General features: G+C 34.9%; 1 protein-coding gene across 2 annotated transcripts in view; it reads right to left on the bottom strand.

Moving 5' to 3' along the window:
* The window catches only part of XPO4 (exportin 4), a 92,661-nt gene that overhangs the window by 34,557 nt on the left and 38,216 nt on the right, over positions 1 to 19,888 (bottom strand). For both annotated transcript variants that reach the window (XM_039351471.1, XM_039351472.1), the window contains 5 exons: positions 13,399 to 13,515; positions 10,778 to 10,931; positions 5,676 to 5,788; positions 2,584 to 2,741; positions 2,216 to 2,390 (listed from right to left, as the gene is read on the bottom strand). In XM_039351471.1, the coding sequence (XP_039207405.1) occupies positions 2,216 to 2,390; positions 2,584 to 2,741; positions 5,676 to 5,788; positions 10,778 to 10,931; positions 13,399 to 13,515 (717 nt within the window). The remainder of the gene's footprint in view (positions 1 to 2,215; positions 2,391 to 2,583; positions 2,742 to 5,675; positions 5,789 to 10,777; positions 10,932 to 13,398; positions 13,516 to 19,888) is intronic.

Genomic DNA, 19,888 nt, shown 5'->3' with positions numbered 1-19,888 from the left:
TGCAATGCAAAAATCCTTTGCTATTTAAGAAGAATGTGGGAAGATAATTGCCTGCTGCTATATGCTAGTAGAGGGCTGGGGACATTAGCCCCATGCTAACTGCTTTATGGAAATCTGTCAAAGGTGATGAGAAAAATTGAAATGCAATAGTAAAACTCACCCCCTTTTTTGGCTCCATTCAAAATCTATCACCCCACTATGTACTTAAATACACAAAGCAAAAATCAATACTGTAAAGCAGGAGCAAACTTTGTTATTTTTTAAAAAAATCTGTATAGTGTTGTCAGGATTAATAAAAACATTCCTTTAGTAATTCAAGATACAACCATGTGAAATATTGATAAATAAGGTGGAAAGCTAAGTTACTAGATTCTAGAACTATACAGAGTTCAGTTCTGGTTTGAAAAAACTATTTTCAATATCCAGAGGCACATACATTGTATTTATTTACAACTTCTTAAAGCAGCTACATCTTTTGCTGGACACAGATGGCTATATCCTCTGAAGTATCTATTTAGAATTGGATCTGAAGCATCACACATCTCTCCTAGATTGCAATGCACAGATATCCCATAAGCTTGTTGTTATCAATATGTAGCCAACCCATGGAAATATATCACTGACAAGCAATACTGGATAAATATTACAGTACCAGCACTTGCAATTGAAAAAATACATTAAGTCTATTGTATCATGTCTTCATATACCTAAAAAGAACACACATTTAAAACACTTTTGGGGCACAAGGACATACTGTGCCAGTATAAACCTACAAGGTATTAAGAACTGTCAATGCAGATTCCTCTGCAGGAAATATTATACCCATCTGGTGTTTGAGATACAGCCATATGTGCCAAAACCAAGAAACTAAAGGCCACAATGATTAAATATCTAAAATTAAATTCTAAAATTAAAAGCAAATATTCTTTCAGCATTGTGATAAGATGGCTTTCTGAATTTCTGAAGACAATGCATTCTAAATGGTGGTAATCATGATGAATTTCTGATATTTACATTTCATTCAAGGTACCAATCTCAAGACAAAATTCACAACTGTTCAAAAAATCCTTTTATTCCAATACATTAAAAAAATCCACTATTATAGTTTTGAAAGTGAACACCAGCACCAGATTAAGGAAATTAGTCTGCCCTGTCAAATTCACTCAGGAGATATACAGTAGATGCTCCGTCCATCAATTACTCTTGACCTGTTCTGCTCAATTTGAAAAGTGGAATAGTTTGAAATTCGTCTCTTACTCCTAAATCTTAATTTTACACAGCAAAAGCTGAAGACAATTCTGGAAGCCCAAACTAGATGTTACACAGATCGTATGTAGATCTCTTACTCTTACTCAGATGTTTGAAGATTTCATGAGCAGAAGATTATGGCATGAGAGTTGTATCAAAAAAAAGTGGAGAAGAATTAAGATATAAAATGTATGGGACATTGTAAAATAAAATGCAACATGAGAGAGATAGGGAGTGTGTTTTATAGGAAAGAACAATGAAATGAATAAAAACCCGATTAAGTTGGAGACCAAACACGGAAGCTAAGATTTTTAAAAAAGCCCACATTACCAGTTTTCATGCCTCACTCTTACTCAGTTTTGTATTTCTCTATAAATACAGTTATAACTATAAACCACTATACAGAAAAATCCTTATAATATGAACTCCAAAGTATGCAAATTTACTGATTTCTTTTCAGTTAATTGCTTTAACTTATACAGAATGAATAAAGGCAACAAAAATGTTCACATGTGGGAAATTATCCAATTCAACCTGATATATCCAATAATGTCCATATAATCCCCACACAAAATATTATAACAGAAACTAAAATGTATTAATTGGAGAAGCATTACGCCATCTCCAAACTTCATTTTTTCATGCTAATATCAAACAATATTATATTGAGGAAAATATCAGAATGCAACATAAATATGTGGTTCACTGCAGAACTGCCAACTCTGTATATAGTACATGCTCTAACTCAGGGTGATTTTGTACTTCATTAGGAGCCTTTAAACCAACCAAATTTCTTCATAAAACAGAATAGAACCACAGAAAAGGATGCAACTCACTGTAACCATTACAAATTAACTGAGTACTAAGGGAAAAAGTAGTGCCATAAGCGAGACGTTACATAAAACCAAAAGTATTTTAAAGTTTCAACATTTTGGAAGAACCTCATAAAAATAAAGTTGTTACTTACAACTTCTTCCAAGGCAGCACTTCTTCCAAAAGAGCAAGTGAGATGTGTGAGGCAGTTAACAAATGAAGAGAAAAGTTCATTTGGAATGGCTGTTAATATATTGCGAGGAAATACAGTGATCAAATTGCTGATTATACTGGATATGCCCACAGCTTCAGAATCTTCTATCTCAATCCTGTAGACAAAACATTTTTTTAAAAAAGAGAAAAGACCAATAACATTTTATTGTAAAATTTAAAAGCATTTCAGTATTGCTCAGAAAGATATCTTTATGTTGTAGTGCTATGCCGCTCTCCAAACAACAGAACGTAAGTCCCACCTCCCTTCCCCTGCTATCCCAAATTCTAGGAAGTAAGCATATTACCTACCCATTGATCGTATTGAGCAATCCCTCAATGAAGTGAGCCAAATAATCAACTTGAGAGCTTTCATCTGGAAAGACTGGCCCATGAAGAGAGGCTAGCTGGGCTAAACATTGCAGAGAGTCTTGTGCCATATCGGTGTCTTCTCTAATTTTTCGATGTACCTTTTCAGAAGTGAGAGGGTTAACACCACATGAGGAGGTGGGGAGAAGAAATAAGATGTTCTTTTACCATAATCACATGACACACTCCTAAAGAGCGTGAGCAAACGCACATGCACATCCCCCACATAAACAGCTTTTCCTAGTATCTCGTGTATTAGTAGTCATTCCTTGGTATGTATGCAAACTGCTACTTCAGTAGACCAACTCAAACAATCATATTAAATTAGTCAAAGCCCGGGACCTACCTACATGTTAAACTGTCTATGCATTTTAAGTCTTAGAGGGAAACAGTTGCCAGCCAGTCAGACATGCTGCTCCTTCTAAAAACAGAAATAATGACAGCCATCTCTATTATGCTAACTATGCCTGGGCTACAGTGCCTTGCTAAAGTTAGTCGACAAGTTCAATCAAGATTATATAGATGCTTCTTTAGCAGAGGTAAACACCAAACTCTCAAGAACCAAACACATTTCTTTGAACTAAAATCTTATAATTTTCCAAATCTCTTTATTCTCGATCTTATTGTTTCTGTCTACAAGACTGCTCTCCTTTTTGACACTAGCCTTCTTAAGGGATCCTCATAGATAATAAATCTCTCCTATAGATCAATCATTTATAGACTGAATATTTATAGCAAGTGTGGGCATCAAGAGATCAATCTTTAAAAGACAACCTTGGATGCACAACAGAATTTCTGAATTCAATATTCTGATATGCTTTTAGGATGTATTACTATAAAGTAATATGGGACAACTGTTTTCTCCTGGTTTAAACAAATTTAATATTTCAAATGGTATTATAATCTAACAAATACTAGTCTCACAATTTAAAGGTACACTAAATTAATATTTATTGTTATTATTACATTATTACATGCGCTTAACATGCTTTATGAACTGCTCACAATACATAGTGTTTAATAAATATATAAAACCTACAACAAAATACAATGCACAGTTGTCATACCTACAACAAAATACATAGTTGTTAAAATGGAGACTTTATATATTTTTATTTATAGAGAAATGTGAAGTTTAGCTTCACAAAAAACTAAAAGTTAATACCTACAAACTAGAATATATTCCCTAGATAATAATGAAAGGCACATGTAATTATTTTAAAAATTGAATTCACTACTGATTTTGTTGACAATCAAGAAATACATTTTTTAAATTGAGTTACAAATGCAGCAAATCAACTCTAAATGAGGGATTTATAAACATATGAAAGACATAGCTATTCTGGAGATTCAGTGAATAACATACAAATAAAATTATTAACCCCTATTCTATTAATATGGAGTTGATGTTTACTGGGGAACATGAAAACAATACCTAATCTAAAAAATAGTTTCTTTACCAGCAAGTAAAGGAATTTAACCTGAAGACTTGCCAATGAAGAATTATGTTAGAAAGGGTTAACCTGTAAACCTAAAAGCTATTTGCTTTAGGAGGTCCCAGCTGACAGTAGCAACTGTCTGGTTGTCTAGACAGCTGTTCATATTGTGTGCAGCTGTTAAGTGGTCTGCCAGCAAGTTTTTTTATTATTTTTTTGAAAATGCCTGAGCAAGATTAAAAATTTACAAGTAACTACATATCCATAACTAAATGTTTTGAAAAAATTAGCATGCTATATAAAAGCATTATTTTTTAAAAAATCTTAAACACATCCATTATTTTAGAAGCAATAACCCCAAATTCCAGCTATCTCATTCTAATTTATGGGGGAAAACAGTTGCTGTTTATCTTCCAAAAATAGATTACCTAAGGCAGTTGTCTAATGCTAAAAACGTGGTCAATCTCTCCATTAATTCACAGAAAATTATCATACCTTGGTGGAAAAAATTTACACTCATCATGTTGAAAAAGTGTATTGTTATTGCTATATAAGAGATGTATTTCCTATTAATTTTTATACGCTAAAAATGAGACATGGAGCAATTTCTATGTTGTCTAGATTTAATAATATATTATTAAATATATTAATTCTAGAATAATATTACATGGAGTTTTGTTAGTTTTAATTCATTCTAATTACTATTTTATTGTATTCTGAATTATTATTTGTTACATGTTGGTTCTATTTAACAAGTAAAATCCTTTTAAAATTCACACAGATTCTGAGCTTTTAAACACCTATTACTTTTATCTTGTTTGACACTGCTTCCTTATATTTTATTAAATTTGTTCCTCACCCTAACTTTTAGACCTAATATGATTGTTACACTATCTCTGCTATGCTTGGTTGTTGCTTCTGAATTTTTTCTTTGCTGGATATTGATCATAGTTAAATTTGGTTTTCCTTCTTCTGCATATTGAACTTGCAGATGACTGGACTGAACATTTCATGAAGAGCTCTTAACTCAAACACCACAGGTTGGTTCACATGAAATGCCACAAATTCTTACATAGAACTAAGATTCCAAAGGAAAAGCCATATGCATCAGGCAGGCACTCTTATGGTACATGCCAGAATAAACATAGGTTTCCTAAATGGAAACATTATCCATTAGGAAGTTGCCAAATGGGAAGCAGCTTTAAGCTCCCTTTAGTTTTGTTTTACTCTATTTGCACAGTCCCTAAGAGGAGAGCAGGCTTAGTTTAATTTGCTTTTACAATTAACTAGAGAAATTTTATTTGACCAGCAATACTGAAGAAATAGCTGAAAGATACCCAACAACCCTGTTCTGTTTAAATCACAACCATTATTAAATTAAATGAACACAATGCAGAGGAATTAATACAAACACCGACCGATTTAAAATGTTTAACCGGTTTTGCTGGTGAAGCATAGAGTATGATTTATGCAACTCTTACCTGAAGTCTTCCTACCACATCCAAGAGAGGGAAAAATCCAAGAACAATTTGAGAAAGAAGTGATGGGAGCTGTAGCTTTGTTGCTACTGAACTAGCAAAAGAGAACAATGGAACTTACTGTAAAGAAAAGCTCCATCACTCTGCTGTCCAGGAGGGTCTCACGCCAGGACTCTGTTGGCTTTAACATCACATTTTGTGAGGATTCAAACATAGCTATATAATGTCTGCCTAGTTGTCTGGTGTCAAGGTCAACAACAACATTCCAATTTGGCCTTCTTCTTTTTTTTTTAAATCCCTGATACAACAGGTCCCATTCAGAAAGAATGCAATGGAAACAAATTTTAAGCCTCTTCACATACACAGCATAATTCATGCATGAGGACAAGGAATAAAAGACATTGTACTGCAAAAAAGAACACCCTAGGAATGCCAGATAACAGTTTGATCACAATGACGAAACATTCCATAGTGGCGCAATCGTGTAATAATCATTCTAATGAGACAAGGAACAAAAATGATACCACATTCAACAGGTATCAAACCTGTCCGAAATATGCTTTGTATATTAAAATGCTTTTGGCTGGTTTTATCGGATGTTGCAGAGCAATTTAAGTCTTTGAAACCTACTAGCATATCCTACATACTTCAAAGGATTCAACTGAGTTTAGCTTCTTGTTAGATTAAAAAAATGTATCAATTACACATATGCATGCGTGTCTACACACTTCACAGCAGGGATAATGGATACATGGTTTAAATCTGGAACTTTATATCCCAACCTCATGCACACATGTCACACCAATTTTGATTGAGTTTCTTTACTTATAACTTTACATAGCAGCAGTCTTTAAAAGACAAAACATATGCTATGTTTCAGATAATACAAGGTAATCCTATAAAAAGCATATTAGTATACATAGAGAATCAATGTTAAAATACAAACATAATATCATTTTGTGCATTTACATTATGCACTACTCCAAAGTTGCAAAGCTAAAAATACTTAAAACATAGGGCAGTTGTCCAGAATGCATATGGATTTGCTATTCACTAAGTTACACATAAATCTGGTAAAAATAGTATATCTGAAAGAAGACAGGTTTAATTATCAGTCCGCCTAAATATTCATGTTCAGCTATTGGAGGATCTTAAAAGTTAACAACGAAACACAAATGAGTACATTACTGAATCTCATGTAACATTCCGATATTTATTTTGCTTAGTTGGGAGGAACAATGCCACACAGAACAATGGAATTCAGCTAGTTTTGTAATTAAATACTAATCATTCTAAAAATTAGATATAATAGTTTAAGCTTTAATGAACATTATTCACCTTTATATATTCACCATTATTCACCTTTTCCATTGACATAGTTGACTCCAAAACTGTTGCTAGTATAATTTTTGTTATACAACTTTCTTCTTAAAGCTGCTGCCCCAAATTTATGCCTAACGTTAGCTATCCAAAATTCAACTTTTTCACAAGCTTTAAGTTTTGCCCACAACACAGGCTGAGGCTTGGTTGAGCACATAGGGTGAATGAAATACTCTCTCCTTTTTTCCCCATTTCCCTCTCCTTTTGTTGTCTGTTTATATTTGACAGTAAATCTCTTGTGCACAGGGAACCTGTTCATTGCTTTGAAAAGCATCAAAGGCAATGCTTATTAAATAATGATAAAATAATAAATGCTTAGTAATAATGGCTCGGAGTCGATTACTCAGTTGTAAGTACATTTTTTCTATTAAAGTACATTATATTAAATGCTGATATACACACATGGAATTCAATTTAAAAATGCTGAAAATACAATTTTAATTTTGAATAAGGCAAGATAACATACAAATCCTGTAATAGCAATTGCTGGAGAAAAATTGATTCTGTAAGCCAAAGTTGTGTACCAGCTGCCAAAAAAGCCAACACAGTGCTAGGCTGCATTAACAGAGGGATAGAATCAAGATCACGTGAAGTGTTAATACCACTTTACAATGCCTTGGTAAGGCCACTCTGGGAATACTGCATTCAGTTTTGGTCACCGCCATGTAAAAAAGATGTTGAGACTCTAGAAAGAGTGCAGAGAAGAGCAACAAAGATGACTAGGACTGGAGGCTAAAACATATAAAGAACAGTTGCTGGAATTGGGTATGTCTATTTTAATGAAGAGAAGGACGAGGGGTGACATGATAGCAGTATTCCTATATCTCAGGGGTTGCCACAAAGAAGAGGGAGTCAAGCTATTCTCCAAAGCAGGACAAGAAGTGATGGATGGAAACTAATCAAGGAGAGAAGCAACCTAGAACTAAGGAGAAATTTCCTGACAGTCAGAACAATTAATCAGTGAAACAACCTGCCTCCAGAAGCTGTGAATGCTCCAACACTGGAAATTTTTAAGAAGAAATTGGACAACCATTTGTCAGAAATGGTATATAGGGTTTCCTGCCTAAGCAGGGGGTTGGACTAGAAGACCTCCAAGGTCCCTTCCAACTCTGTTATTCCATTCCATTCTGTTCTGTTCTAGTCTTCACTTTGACAGTTACAGCATTATACTTTCAATGCAGTTTAGCATTAAGGTTTGCATAAGCTGATCCCACCTCAAATTCCCTTTTAATTTATCTGTTTTCTGAAGAAGAAATAGAATCAGGAATTAGGAGTTACGAATGAAATCAGGGATTACTTGGGAAATTCACTCAAGCTGCAATGTAGTGGTTAAAGTATTAGACTAGGACTGAGGAGGCCCAGAGACAAGTCCACTTTCAGCCTTGGAAGCCCAATGGGTGATTCTGAGTCACACAAAACCCTCAGCCCAACCAAACTAAGAGGAATGTTACTGTGGGGGGGGGGGGGGAAGAATGAGGACTATGTGTCCGGCCTTGAGTTCCTGGAGGAAAGATAGCACAGGTAGTCCTTGAGTTACAATCACAACTGAGCCCAAAATTTACATTGCTAAATGAAACATTTGTTAAGTGAGTTAGCCCATTTTACGATTTTTCTTGCCACAGTTGTTTAGTGAATCATTCTATTTGTTAAGTTAGTAACACAGTTGTTAAGGGAATCACCCATTGACTTGCTTGTCATAAAGTTGAAAAAGGGGATCACTTGACCCCAGGACACTGCAACAGTCATAAATATGTAGTAGTTGCCATGCATCTGAATTTTGATCATGGGAAGCTGCAATGGTCCTAAGTGTGAAAAATGGTCATGTCACTTTTTTCAGTGCTGCTGTAACTTTGAACAGTCATTAAATGCACTGTTGTAAGTCACCTGTGTATGAATGTAACAAATAAACAATAAAATAAAGCCTGAACTGCAGGGAAACAGTCTCTTGCAGCATTGTCTCCCTTTAACCTGTATATAAGACATGTTGCCTATAATTCAGGAAGTAGTAAATGGCTATCATTAGCCACTGATGGTTGCATCCTTCATGAACTTGTCTTGTCCCTTTTTAAAGCCATCCAAATTAACAGCCATTACATCTGCTGGCAACAGATTCCACACTTTAATTATATAGTTTGTCAAAAAGAATTTTGTTCTGTTGATCTTGAATCTCCCCTAATTTAGGGGAATATCTACATAAAGCTTGTTTTTATAAACCTCTATTATTTTTCCCTTCACTGTCTTTTGTTCTAAACAATACCAAATGTAGTTTTTCTACATTAGGAAACTTTCCCAGCTTAAATTGTTTCGTTGGCATAAAGTAAGAAGATAAATCTCTAGACTTTTGATATGGCACAACAGTGCCCCCTAAAGTGTCTGATAAATTGGACCCACAGTTAGAAGCCAGAACAAAAACAATCCAGCTTTTGTTCCCTTAAAAAGCCATGTAATCCTTTTTAAGGGAACAAAAAAATAGATTGCATCTTTAGAATTATATCAAGAATTACTAAGATGGCTTTAATTGTTAAATAATTTTTTACTTGCTATCTAGATCCAGAACATCCAAAGTTGAGCATTCTGCTTTGTTGGACAAAACAATCTTCATAGAGAAAATGGCTTTCACTTTTTCTCTATGTTCTGTAGAACTGAAGATGGTACTAAAAAAAAGAGACAAAAAAGAGATAAATATACAGAGAAGTGGAACATATAAATATTCCATCAGGAGATCTAGATGCTACCTCTAACTAGATCTTTAGCTATGAACTGTGACAATTCATATGTTGACAGTCAGGATTTTATTCAAGAAAGTAGCAAGCATCTGATCAGCCTAGGCTATTTGGGTTGATCTTCTTCACAATTCTGTATATGTGTTCACTTTTTTGTTTACTTTTTCCTATATGCTATATTCCCTTTTCCCAATAAGTACACTTATAATAATATAAACTCTAAGCATTGATATAATAAGGGAATTTCTTGGGCTGGGCAGAAGTGAAAGTTTTTGACAGACCAGCCAAGAAGTTCCCAGCTTATAGACTAGGGGTGTCAAGGAGTTTAACCTAACTGGTAGCAGCCTAATGTACCGTATATGCCAGCGTATAAGGCGACTTCTGCGAGCGCTGAAATCGGCGCCAAAGACGGGGGTCATCTTATACGCCAAGTCGTCTTATACGCCGGAAATACTGGTAGTTTCCGGCGTATAAGACGACGTTCTAGGAATGCGGCTTGGCGATAAAAACGGGGGTCGTCTTATACACCGGGTCGTCTTGTACACCGGCATATACGGTAAAAGTTCTTTATTGGGGAACTCTTGGAAAAAGGGATCTGAAGGGAGATTTTAAACTATCCCCTCTCAGTTTACAATATACAATAGGCTATTTACCAGAAGTCATCATTTCTGATCCATTTTCTCTGCCTGTCTGCCTCTCTTTTAATGTCTCCTCAGACCTTTCTCCATGGGCTATTTCAGAAGTTTAAATTATGAGGAATGTGGCTTCTGCTTTTATGTAACTATCAAAGGACACACTTTGGAGAATAACTTTGCTTATTAGAATCGTAATAACAATAATAAATATGCTTTATGTTCGTATTATCCACCAAATTTTATTACACCGCATCTAGCTTTTTCATGTGCAGTGAAGTAGATTAGATATTCCTGGGTGAGAAAAGAATAAAGAAATGCATGACTCTATATATGCGCGTGTGTGCAGACACACACACACAAACCCTGGAATAATCACTATATCTACTTTCTGACAGCCTTCCAGATTTAAGACATTGCTTCTGCTTTATAGGATTCATATTGAAGCTGAGGTTTCACAGAATTCTGACAAACGATCAAAAGGATATAATTTGGAGGAAGAAAATTCCAGCTTAAGACCTGATTGGCTAGTGCAAGGTAACGCTGAAAGACCGAAGACATCTGAGCATTAAGATTTTCACGCCGGCTGAATTCCTGTAGTACCTCTACTGTGAGCATAAAAATCTGGCGGAGATCGTCCTCCTGTGCAGAATAAAGACAAGATGTTTTAATAATCTTTTAATTTTTCCATAATATAAACCAGTATGCAAGTCAAGTTAAACATTTCAGTTACAACTCTCAGATCAACCTAACTTCATCCCTCATGGACTGAATCTTTTACACAAAAATCATGCATTTGCTACTAAAATAACACTTAATTTTTTTTCATCTGAGAAGTTAGTTAATCATATATGAATCGTATCAAAAGATCATCTAGTCCAGTATGCCCTATCTTACAAGCCCATAGGAAATCCACAAAGAGGAAAAGGAGTGTAATTCCACAATCTACTCATGTGGCATTGCAACACATTGCCATTGCTATGCCTCTGCCTCTGAGCATGAAGCACTTCCTTTCTTTCTGTTCTGAATCACGCACCATTCAGGTTTGCTGATGACAAGAGCTTCTCTTAGTAGTTTGTCAAAAGAACTTAATTGTAGCCAACCTTTGCTTCTCATGGTGGTCAACCAATTGCTCCCATTATTACTCTCCTATAATTGGTATCCAAAGACATATTGCACTCAACCAGGAGGTAATGTTTTTCCAAACTAAAGTGTCCCAAATATTTTAGCCTTTTCTCCCATAAGGAAGGAATACAAGTCACTGGATATTTTTTGCACAGCTGCCACACACTACATTGATATCATCATTAACATTTACAAATTCATTTTTTTCATGATTAGTAGTACATATCTGGGTTTCATCAATGCACGTGTAAAATTAGGTGTCTTTGCCCAGTGTGAATTGCTTTACACTTCTTCAAATTGAAGTTCATTTACTCACTTTTTTCCTGAAGAGTTCCAAACAATATAAAACTGACATTATAAGCCTCAGCCTGTTAGCCTTCCGTAAAGCTTTAAAGACCTGGCTATGTTCCCAAGCCTTGAGTTCTACATGCACCAAGGGCCACACCTCCTGCCTATATTGTTAACAGGCCAGATTTCTTGTTTTGTATGTACTCGAATTAAGACATTTTAATATTGTTGAGTGTTTTAATGGTTTTTATTGTTTTCATTATTTTAAAATTTTTAAGATTTTAATTATAATATACGTTTCTGAATTGTTTGCTGCCCAGAGTTGTTTGCTGAAATCAAATCAACCAACCAACCAATCAACCAACCAACCAATCGTGTATATAGGCAGTTGATTTTTCCTTTTACACTGAACCAATTAATGACATTAAGTTTTCCAGGAATTTTTAGAGAGTTTTAACAAAAGGCTTTTGAAAAATCCACTAATGTTTCCATGACTAATAAATATTTTTGCTGACACTCAGGATATAGTTAATATAACAGGGTTCAGGATTTACTTTTAAAAGACAATTATTTACTTTTTCCTTTAGCTTATTTTTCTTTGATATGATAGATAATTCTATCTTTAATCATGCTTTCCAAATTTATTCAGAACAGATGTTAAATTTCTGGCATGTAACTTCCTTGATAATTCCTGAGTTCCATTCCAGTTCTCTAATACAAGTAGAATAATACTACATATTTTTCCTAGGAGATCAGCAATTTCACATGTTAATCCTTTAAAAACAGTTGGATGGACAGCATCTGGAATTAGTTATTTGGTTTCAGCTAATGATGTCAATTCCTTTTGTTTCCAAGGAATGTAAAGATGTTTTGTGGTTTTTAATTGCTAGATTTTTAAAAACTTCATTAATGGTATGGCTGCTCAAATGCTTTTTTTTGTTGTTTGTTTGTATTTAATTTATTCAAACTGTTCCTCTAAGCTCTTATAGAAGTAGCATTTAGACTTATATACTGGGGTCCCCAACCCCCGGTACGTGAACCAGTACTGAGCTGCGACATGCCAGCAACCGGTCTGCACAAACAAGCAAAATCCCATTCATGGGATGTAGGCAGCACACAAAACCACACACTCTCCAGTCAACAGAAAAAACTCTCCACAGAACCGGTCACTGGTGCCCAAAAGGTTGGGGACCTCTGTTATATAGTACTCCATAGTGCTTTACAGCATTCTCTGAGTAGTTTACAGTGTTAGCATATTGCCCCCAACCACCTGGGTCCTTATTTTACCAACCTCATAAAAATGGAAGGCTTGAGCCCATCAGGATCAATCTCCTGACTATGGGCAGAGTTAGCCTGCAATACTGCTTTCTAACCACTGCGCCACCATAGCTCTTATCATTTGGAAAGAATTCTACTCTCTGGACAGCTTTCCATTTTTATTTCTATAATTTTCTTGGTAGTACTTGCAACCTTTTCTTATGGTATTCATTGTAGTTCATCTGTTATTGCTTTCATTTGAGTAACTGTGGAAATATATGAGAAAGAAAGAAAAGTATCACATAGGCACCCCCCACACTTTCTAACCTGAAATTTAATTCCTTCTACATATTAGAATTACATCATTCTCTTCCATATGTCTGCAATGTCATCGATTTTTCCCTGTTCACATTGTTCTTGAAAACACAGAAACACATACCTGAAATATTAGTTTGCAATTGCCGTGAAATTCCATGCTTAATCCAATGTTACTGGTTTTACTTGAACTTGAGAACTCACTTAGCAATGCGGTTAAAATGGAACAGGCCAGAGTTTGCTGAGAAAATTTGATAAGAAAAAGATTTATTAGTTGAATAATTTATTATGTAAATTTTTATTATATCAGATCTTTTATCATTAAAAATGATAAATGTCACATCCATTCTCAGATTTGGATGTAGTCAAAAAAGCATTTGTTACTTGGTCTTGATATTGTTATTTTTGAACTCCATGGTAGTTTAAAGAATGTGGAGAAACTATTTTGTGCATAATATGCATTTCAGAGAATGCTTATTAATTCAGAAGTAGGGACATTCATCTATTTATTTAGCAATTCTGTATGGTGCCATGGTTACAATCTCCAGACATTGAAAAAAATGACAGTAATAAGAGTGAAACTCAAAAAAACAGCAATGCTTTAAACCACCCTATCTAGATGCCTACTCTCTCCAAAACTCTTTACAACAGTTCCATTTTCACCAGTTGTCAGAACACTGCCAAGGTTAGTGTCAAACTGGTATGTGGAAGGAAACTGTTCCATAGAGCAGGGACTATAATTGGAGAACACTGCTTCCAGCATCCTGCCATCCTCATCTCCCAAAATCAAAAGGATATTATTGAATTGATTCCATTTGGAAAAAAAACAGGTGCAAAGCTATATAGAGCTTTGTACGTTAAAATCAGCACTTTGAATTGCAACCATAAATCTACTAGAAGCCAGTGTAAGACTTTCCTCTTATCTGCCAAAGTGCAAGTCACCTCATTTTACAACAAGAGCAGTTTCTGAGCAGTATTTAATTGCAGTAATTTAGACATACTGTATGGTGATACAGGTGTGAGTTATCATGGCTGTTGCATGTTCTTTTTCTGAACTACCAGTAACCAGTTTGACCCAGACTCAATAGGCCAAAAGCACTGGAAACTTGGCAGTTGGTTGGGTTGTATCTCCCTTAGTGGATAACTTTTATTTTATCAAGGGAAAACTTACAAAGTTAAATTTGCCATTTATCTTTTTTAGTTACTACTTTTTCTGTCCTGTCACAGTATTTATTTTTTCTTCACCTTTTCTGCTTGTTTGTTTCTGGTCGGGCTTCTTGATTCTTCCCCTCTTCTTCTGAATGCTTATTTGTAAATGATAGAGGAAACAAAATAAATGACCCTTCCTTCCCAGTGAGAATCACTGGTGTCTCACATCATCAAAGTTGGCTATCATTTACTTTGTCTCTTTATTTGGCTCTAGGTAGGACTTTGGCTCTGTTCATTCAGCTTTTCTCACAAGTCTTGTGATGGCAGAGCTCCCAGGCAGCCATCTTCTCTTTTTCATTCCTTCTTGTTTGATTGGTGGCTGCTGTTTGATTGGCAGTTGAGTTGGCTTGATGATGCATGAGAGCCAAGAATGCAGGGGAAGGAAGGAACATGGGTGGAACCTTCCACAACGGCCAAATCTCTTAATCCACTAAATCAGAACTGGCACATCAACTAAAGCTGGGCAAAGACCACTCCCCTCCAGCCATGATAGAAAGCCATCCGCCAATTCTTTCAGGGGAAGCACTACCTATTAAAAGTACATGTGACAAAGAACCTCAATGAACAAATAGTAACTCCATCTTTCTATATTTCATTGGAGACAATCTCTCCAGCTACAAAAGCCCTAACAAGAACAGGCACTCCAAAAAGAGTGGAATCACTGTAATATAGTTCCCATTGCTTCCAATTTTCATAGACATTCCATAAAGATGCCATAATTGGTGATACCAAATGCTGCTGAGAGGGGGTACATTTTGAACTAAAATCAACAGGAATGTATGTATGTTTATGGCCTAATCTAGTACAGTATACAAATACTTTTAGACAAATAATTTACTAGGCAAGTAGCACAAATTATCTTTGGTCTGAAAACATTACTTTGGTCTGAAAACATTACCAATGTGTAAAGTCTTCATATTAATATTTACTGTTTATTGTACTTCCTATATTTGCAAAGTTTTATTAAGATTATGATATACTAGCAATAATCATGTATGAATTAAAAGTCTTTCATTGGTCTTGGGTGAATCATAGCACAAACACTATTATTAGAAGCATGCAAGTTTTAAAACTTCATTAGGTAGCACTGAATCATTAGGAGATTCCTCTCACCCCACCATAGGGAGTTCAAAACAGGATAGATCTCATTATTGAAGTTAATACTGGCAGGAAAGATCAGTTTAAACAGAACACTGTAGCTAGAAATATCCACTTTATAAGAAAATTATGGTTCATTTATTGACTGTATTTCTAAAGCAATGGATTAGATTTTATAGTACATTAGATTTTATAGTACATTTCAATCATTCCTATAAACTTGTCTATATGTGGGAGTCACATGCTGGGTCAGTCAAATCCTGCTTTTAGCTAACAAATTCTTAATGCATTCTTAATGAAATTTTAAAACTTTTGTGCTTAAATTAGTAGTAAAGGTTCCCCAAGAATAAAAGCATTTGCTACAGCTTTATTCTGAAAGTTAATAGGACTTATTTAGAATTAAGGCTAAATGCAAAGACAACCCCCACGCCCCCATATATACCACTAAATGTTTATACAGAATACTAGAGATCTGTGTAAGTTTAGTTGACCCTGAAAAACATATATATGAAACTGCCAAATACAAAGTATATAAATTTCCAGAATTATATAAATAATGCACAGGTTCTTCTTCCTCCAATATTATTTAAAGCTTAATTCTTAAGGTAAATTTTAAAGTATCAAACTAGTAAATGATTATTTCATAATGTCTAGCTCCTCCATACATTATGCAAAAGGTAGCTTGTTTTATATTTCTTACAATAGATGTAATACAATGGAAGTATACAACTATTGGCTTTATTCCTAGACTATTTGGAGCCAAGGTGCCACAGGCGGGCAGAGGAATAGGAATTGTTAAAGGGTCATGAATGCAGGCAAGCGTCCAGGGGTTAAACAGAAATATGCACACTACCTCTGAACCCCCGAAAGATTAAAGTTGTGATGATACTATTTATGCGAGGTCATGCAACAGCTGACAGTAGTGCCATCCACCCACCAACTGCAACATCTTTGTTCAGAAATGCCTCTGATGTCAATACCTTGACCCCACACACAAGCTAGTTATCACAGTCGCTATGTACAAAATTGATAGTCTTCTTTGCTATATAAATCCCAAACAGATAAAAAGAAAATTTTAGAAATTTATGTGAAATATATATATGCAAGCTGAATGTAATAGCTGATTTCCGTAATGATCCTGGACTCTCTAAGCCACAATAACACCAAAGTTTCATATTTATTTATTTATTTTACTTTTTATTAGATTTATACAGCTGCCAAATTCAAAAACATAAATTGCATAGCACCTGAGAGAAAAAGCATCATACAGTCAGTACAACCAGAAAACGTGCTTCATTATACACCCAGGGACCCTGGCTTAAGCACAGAACCAAGTCTTAAGGTCCAGCAAGGTTCGGGCCAATCATCAGATCTCTGGAGGGATTATATTCCAGAGAGTGGTTGCCATGACAAAAAAGGCTCTGCTCCTGGGCCCTGCCAAATGACACTCCCCAAAAGACGGGACCCAAAGCATGCCTATTCTGTCAGACCTGAAGGGATGAATAGAAACAATTGGGGAAGAGTGTCCCATAACTAACCCAGCCTAAACCACGAAGGGCTTTAAAGGTGACTACCAGAACTATGAATTGCACCCAGAAGCATATTGGGAGCAATGCGGTGTCACATGCATTGAGTAACAGGAGCCATTGCTATTTACGCCACCATAGTCTGGATTGGCTGAATGAGAATTTTATTTTCTTATTCTAGAAACATCTAGATCTAGAAACATATGCATTACGATATAGCTGACTATGGAATGATGAAGGGTTTCGATTGTACATGAACAGATAAAAAACTAAAGATAATAGAACTGTATAAGCTGCATTTCTAGTGTTGGAATGTTCCATTTCAGATGTCATAGAATTCTACAAAAATTAGAATAAAGATGGCCCCAAAATTGATTTTAATAACTGCCACTCATAGTGCAAATTTAATGAGTAACTACAGAGAGAACATCATCCAGTTAAGGGTGAGCCTATAAAACTGGTCTACTGCCTCACTTAGCAGAAATGTTATGAGTTCTACCACATGAACAAATTACATACTCAAACAATAACCCTGGTCTGACAACATAAAATATTTCTCTTGTTTGGAGAGTGGATTATTTCTTAGAATAGCCTGGCACTTACCCCAGTTGGGTAGTTATAAAAGTTTGCCATGCTTAAAAGAGACTTTCAGCTGCTCTAAGAGGAGATCAATCAGAATGTGCTAAGAGAGATTAACTGGGCAATCAGATACTCAGTGGAAGTTAAGCAGTCTTAGACAATCATTGTTTTTTTTTCCTTTTACTTTTTTTTAATAAACTCCCTCTAAAAGCTACTTCCCCATTAAAACAAAGAAACAAACAGAAAGTACAGCAATGCACTGAAAAATAGACAACACTGTGAATATTCCTGTATATTAGTGCATTCTTATAAAGGATGGTTCATGCCTTTAAAAAAGAATTTCATTTAAATTAAAAAATTAAAGCTATAATGAATGTTAGAATGGATTTCACACTTGTGACTGGGCGGTTGGTGGAAAACGTGCACCAGTATTTGAATGTGCTTAGATTACAGGGGATGAAAGGGATATAAGAGTTCAAAGAGTTTAGGAAAATATAGAGGCTAGTATACACCTGTCCAAAACTTAGAAATTGATCAGAGAATAAATTTCAGAGCTAAAACTGTTGTGTCTGCATCAGGCATTTGTGCTTCAGTCATCAGCATAAAAAGGAACATTTGGTTTAGACCAATTGCCTGTTCAAAAATTAACTTGAAACTTCAAAATCCATTAGGATGATCTTATCCTTTTCTATGCAGGAGAAAATATATTTATCTTTCTATCCACCGGAAACTGCAAAAGAATAATGCACTTTAGGCAAAGAGGTTGCACAGTTGTGTTTTCCTAGCCTATCAAGTTAATCCTACTGTCTTAAATCATTCTCAGATACTGTCAGGATGATTTATAGGGCTGCTGTTCTTCTCAAATGCTTCTGTGAAATCCATAGTGTCAGTGTTAACTGATGCCTAAGAAGACAGGAAGTATTTGATAACATCCTTCAAGAGATACTTATAACTAATACAGTGGGAGGAAGCCGGAGCAGAGCCACAAGGCAACTCTGCTAGTAATGAAAGCAAAACGAAATCAAAACATTCTCTTAGAACAGCTAATTCAAAAGTGACTTTCTTTAATTTTTTGTCCTTGAACAATCTCGATCAGATGAAAAGGTACTAAAATTCACCTTAGGTATAATAAAAGCAAAAGCTAACAAATAAAAAAAAACCTGAATGATACATAACAGACCTCTAATGATTATTTATGTTAGCCATTGCAAGATATTTGAGGTCAAGTCTAATTCCAATGTTCTTTCTTAGACTCCTTTTGGAGTAATATTGTACAATATGTTGAATTACTGGGAAAAACCAAATGTTTTAGGAGATGGGAACATATTTCAATTGATGATATGAAGGATGGATGTCAGAGATGTAATGATTTAGCCATTTTTGAGATAATTATATATTCTGTTAAGCAGAAAATGTCACATTCTCTCTCCTTTTGGAAAATGTTTTTGGAGGGGCTTGACGAACACCGATAGTGTAGTTTTTCCCTTTTAAAGTTACTAAATCAGATGAACTTGAAATATATTTGTAGTTAAATATTTTTCTTTTTTTATGTTTTTCTTCCTTAGTTTTTGTCCTTTTTTCCTTCAGTGCAGTGAACTGTTCATTTTTATTTTATGCATGTTTGTTTGAAAATAAATTAATAAAAATAAAATAAATATTTTTTAAAAAGGATAAATTGGAATGTAAAAACCGCTTATCATTAAGCAATAACTCATTTAACCATGACTTGCTGAATTCCTAATGGATTCATGCAAGAAAAGTTATGGTATCAGAAATCAGAATAAAAGCCCATCCTACAAATCATCTGAACCTATTCCAAAATGAGAGGGAGACAATACCTGAAGGAAATATGAGGCCACTGGTTCTCCACCAAAAGATTCAAAGATGGGGAACCAAACAAAGGTTGAATGCAACTGGTTTTAATATGACGGTCAATATATAATATACATATTATTGTTACTTATTGTTCAATTACATAATATTCAGTTCAGAAAGGAGCCCAGAGCAATGTTCAAAAAATAAGTAATCTGATAAAAGGAATCAGAGTTAGAGTCTTGACATTCACTAGACATCTGAATACTATAATTTAAAATAACATTTAATTAAAAATCAGTCTGATCACACAGGAGTTATTAATCCTCAAACATCCAGGTGAACGGATGCATATTTAATTGATATTTAAAATAATACAGCATAAGGGCT

Source organism: Crotalus tigris, unplaced genomic scaffold (assembly GCF_016545835.1).
Source record: "Crotalus tigris isolate CLP2741 ecotype Arizona unplaced genomic scaffold, ASM1654583v1 scf7180000018371.15429387391:27106975, whole genome shotgun sequence".
In the NCBI taxonomy this organism is placed as follows: Eukaryota; Metazoa; Chordata; class Lepidosauria; order Squamata; family Viperidae; genus Crotalus; species Crotalus tigris.
Note: the sequence above shows the minus strand (reverse complement) of the source record. Positions and strands in the feature narration are given on the sequence as shown.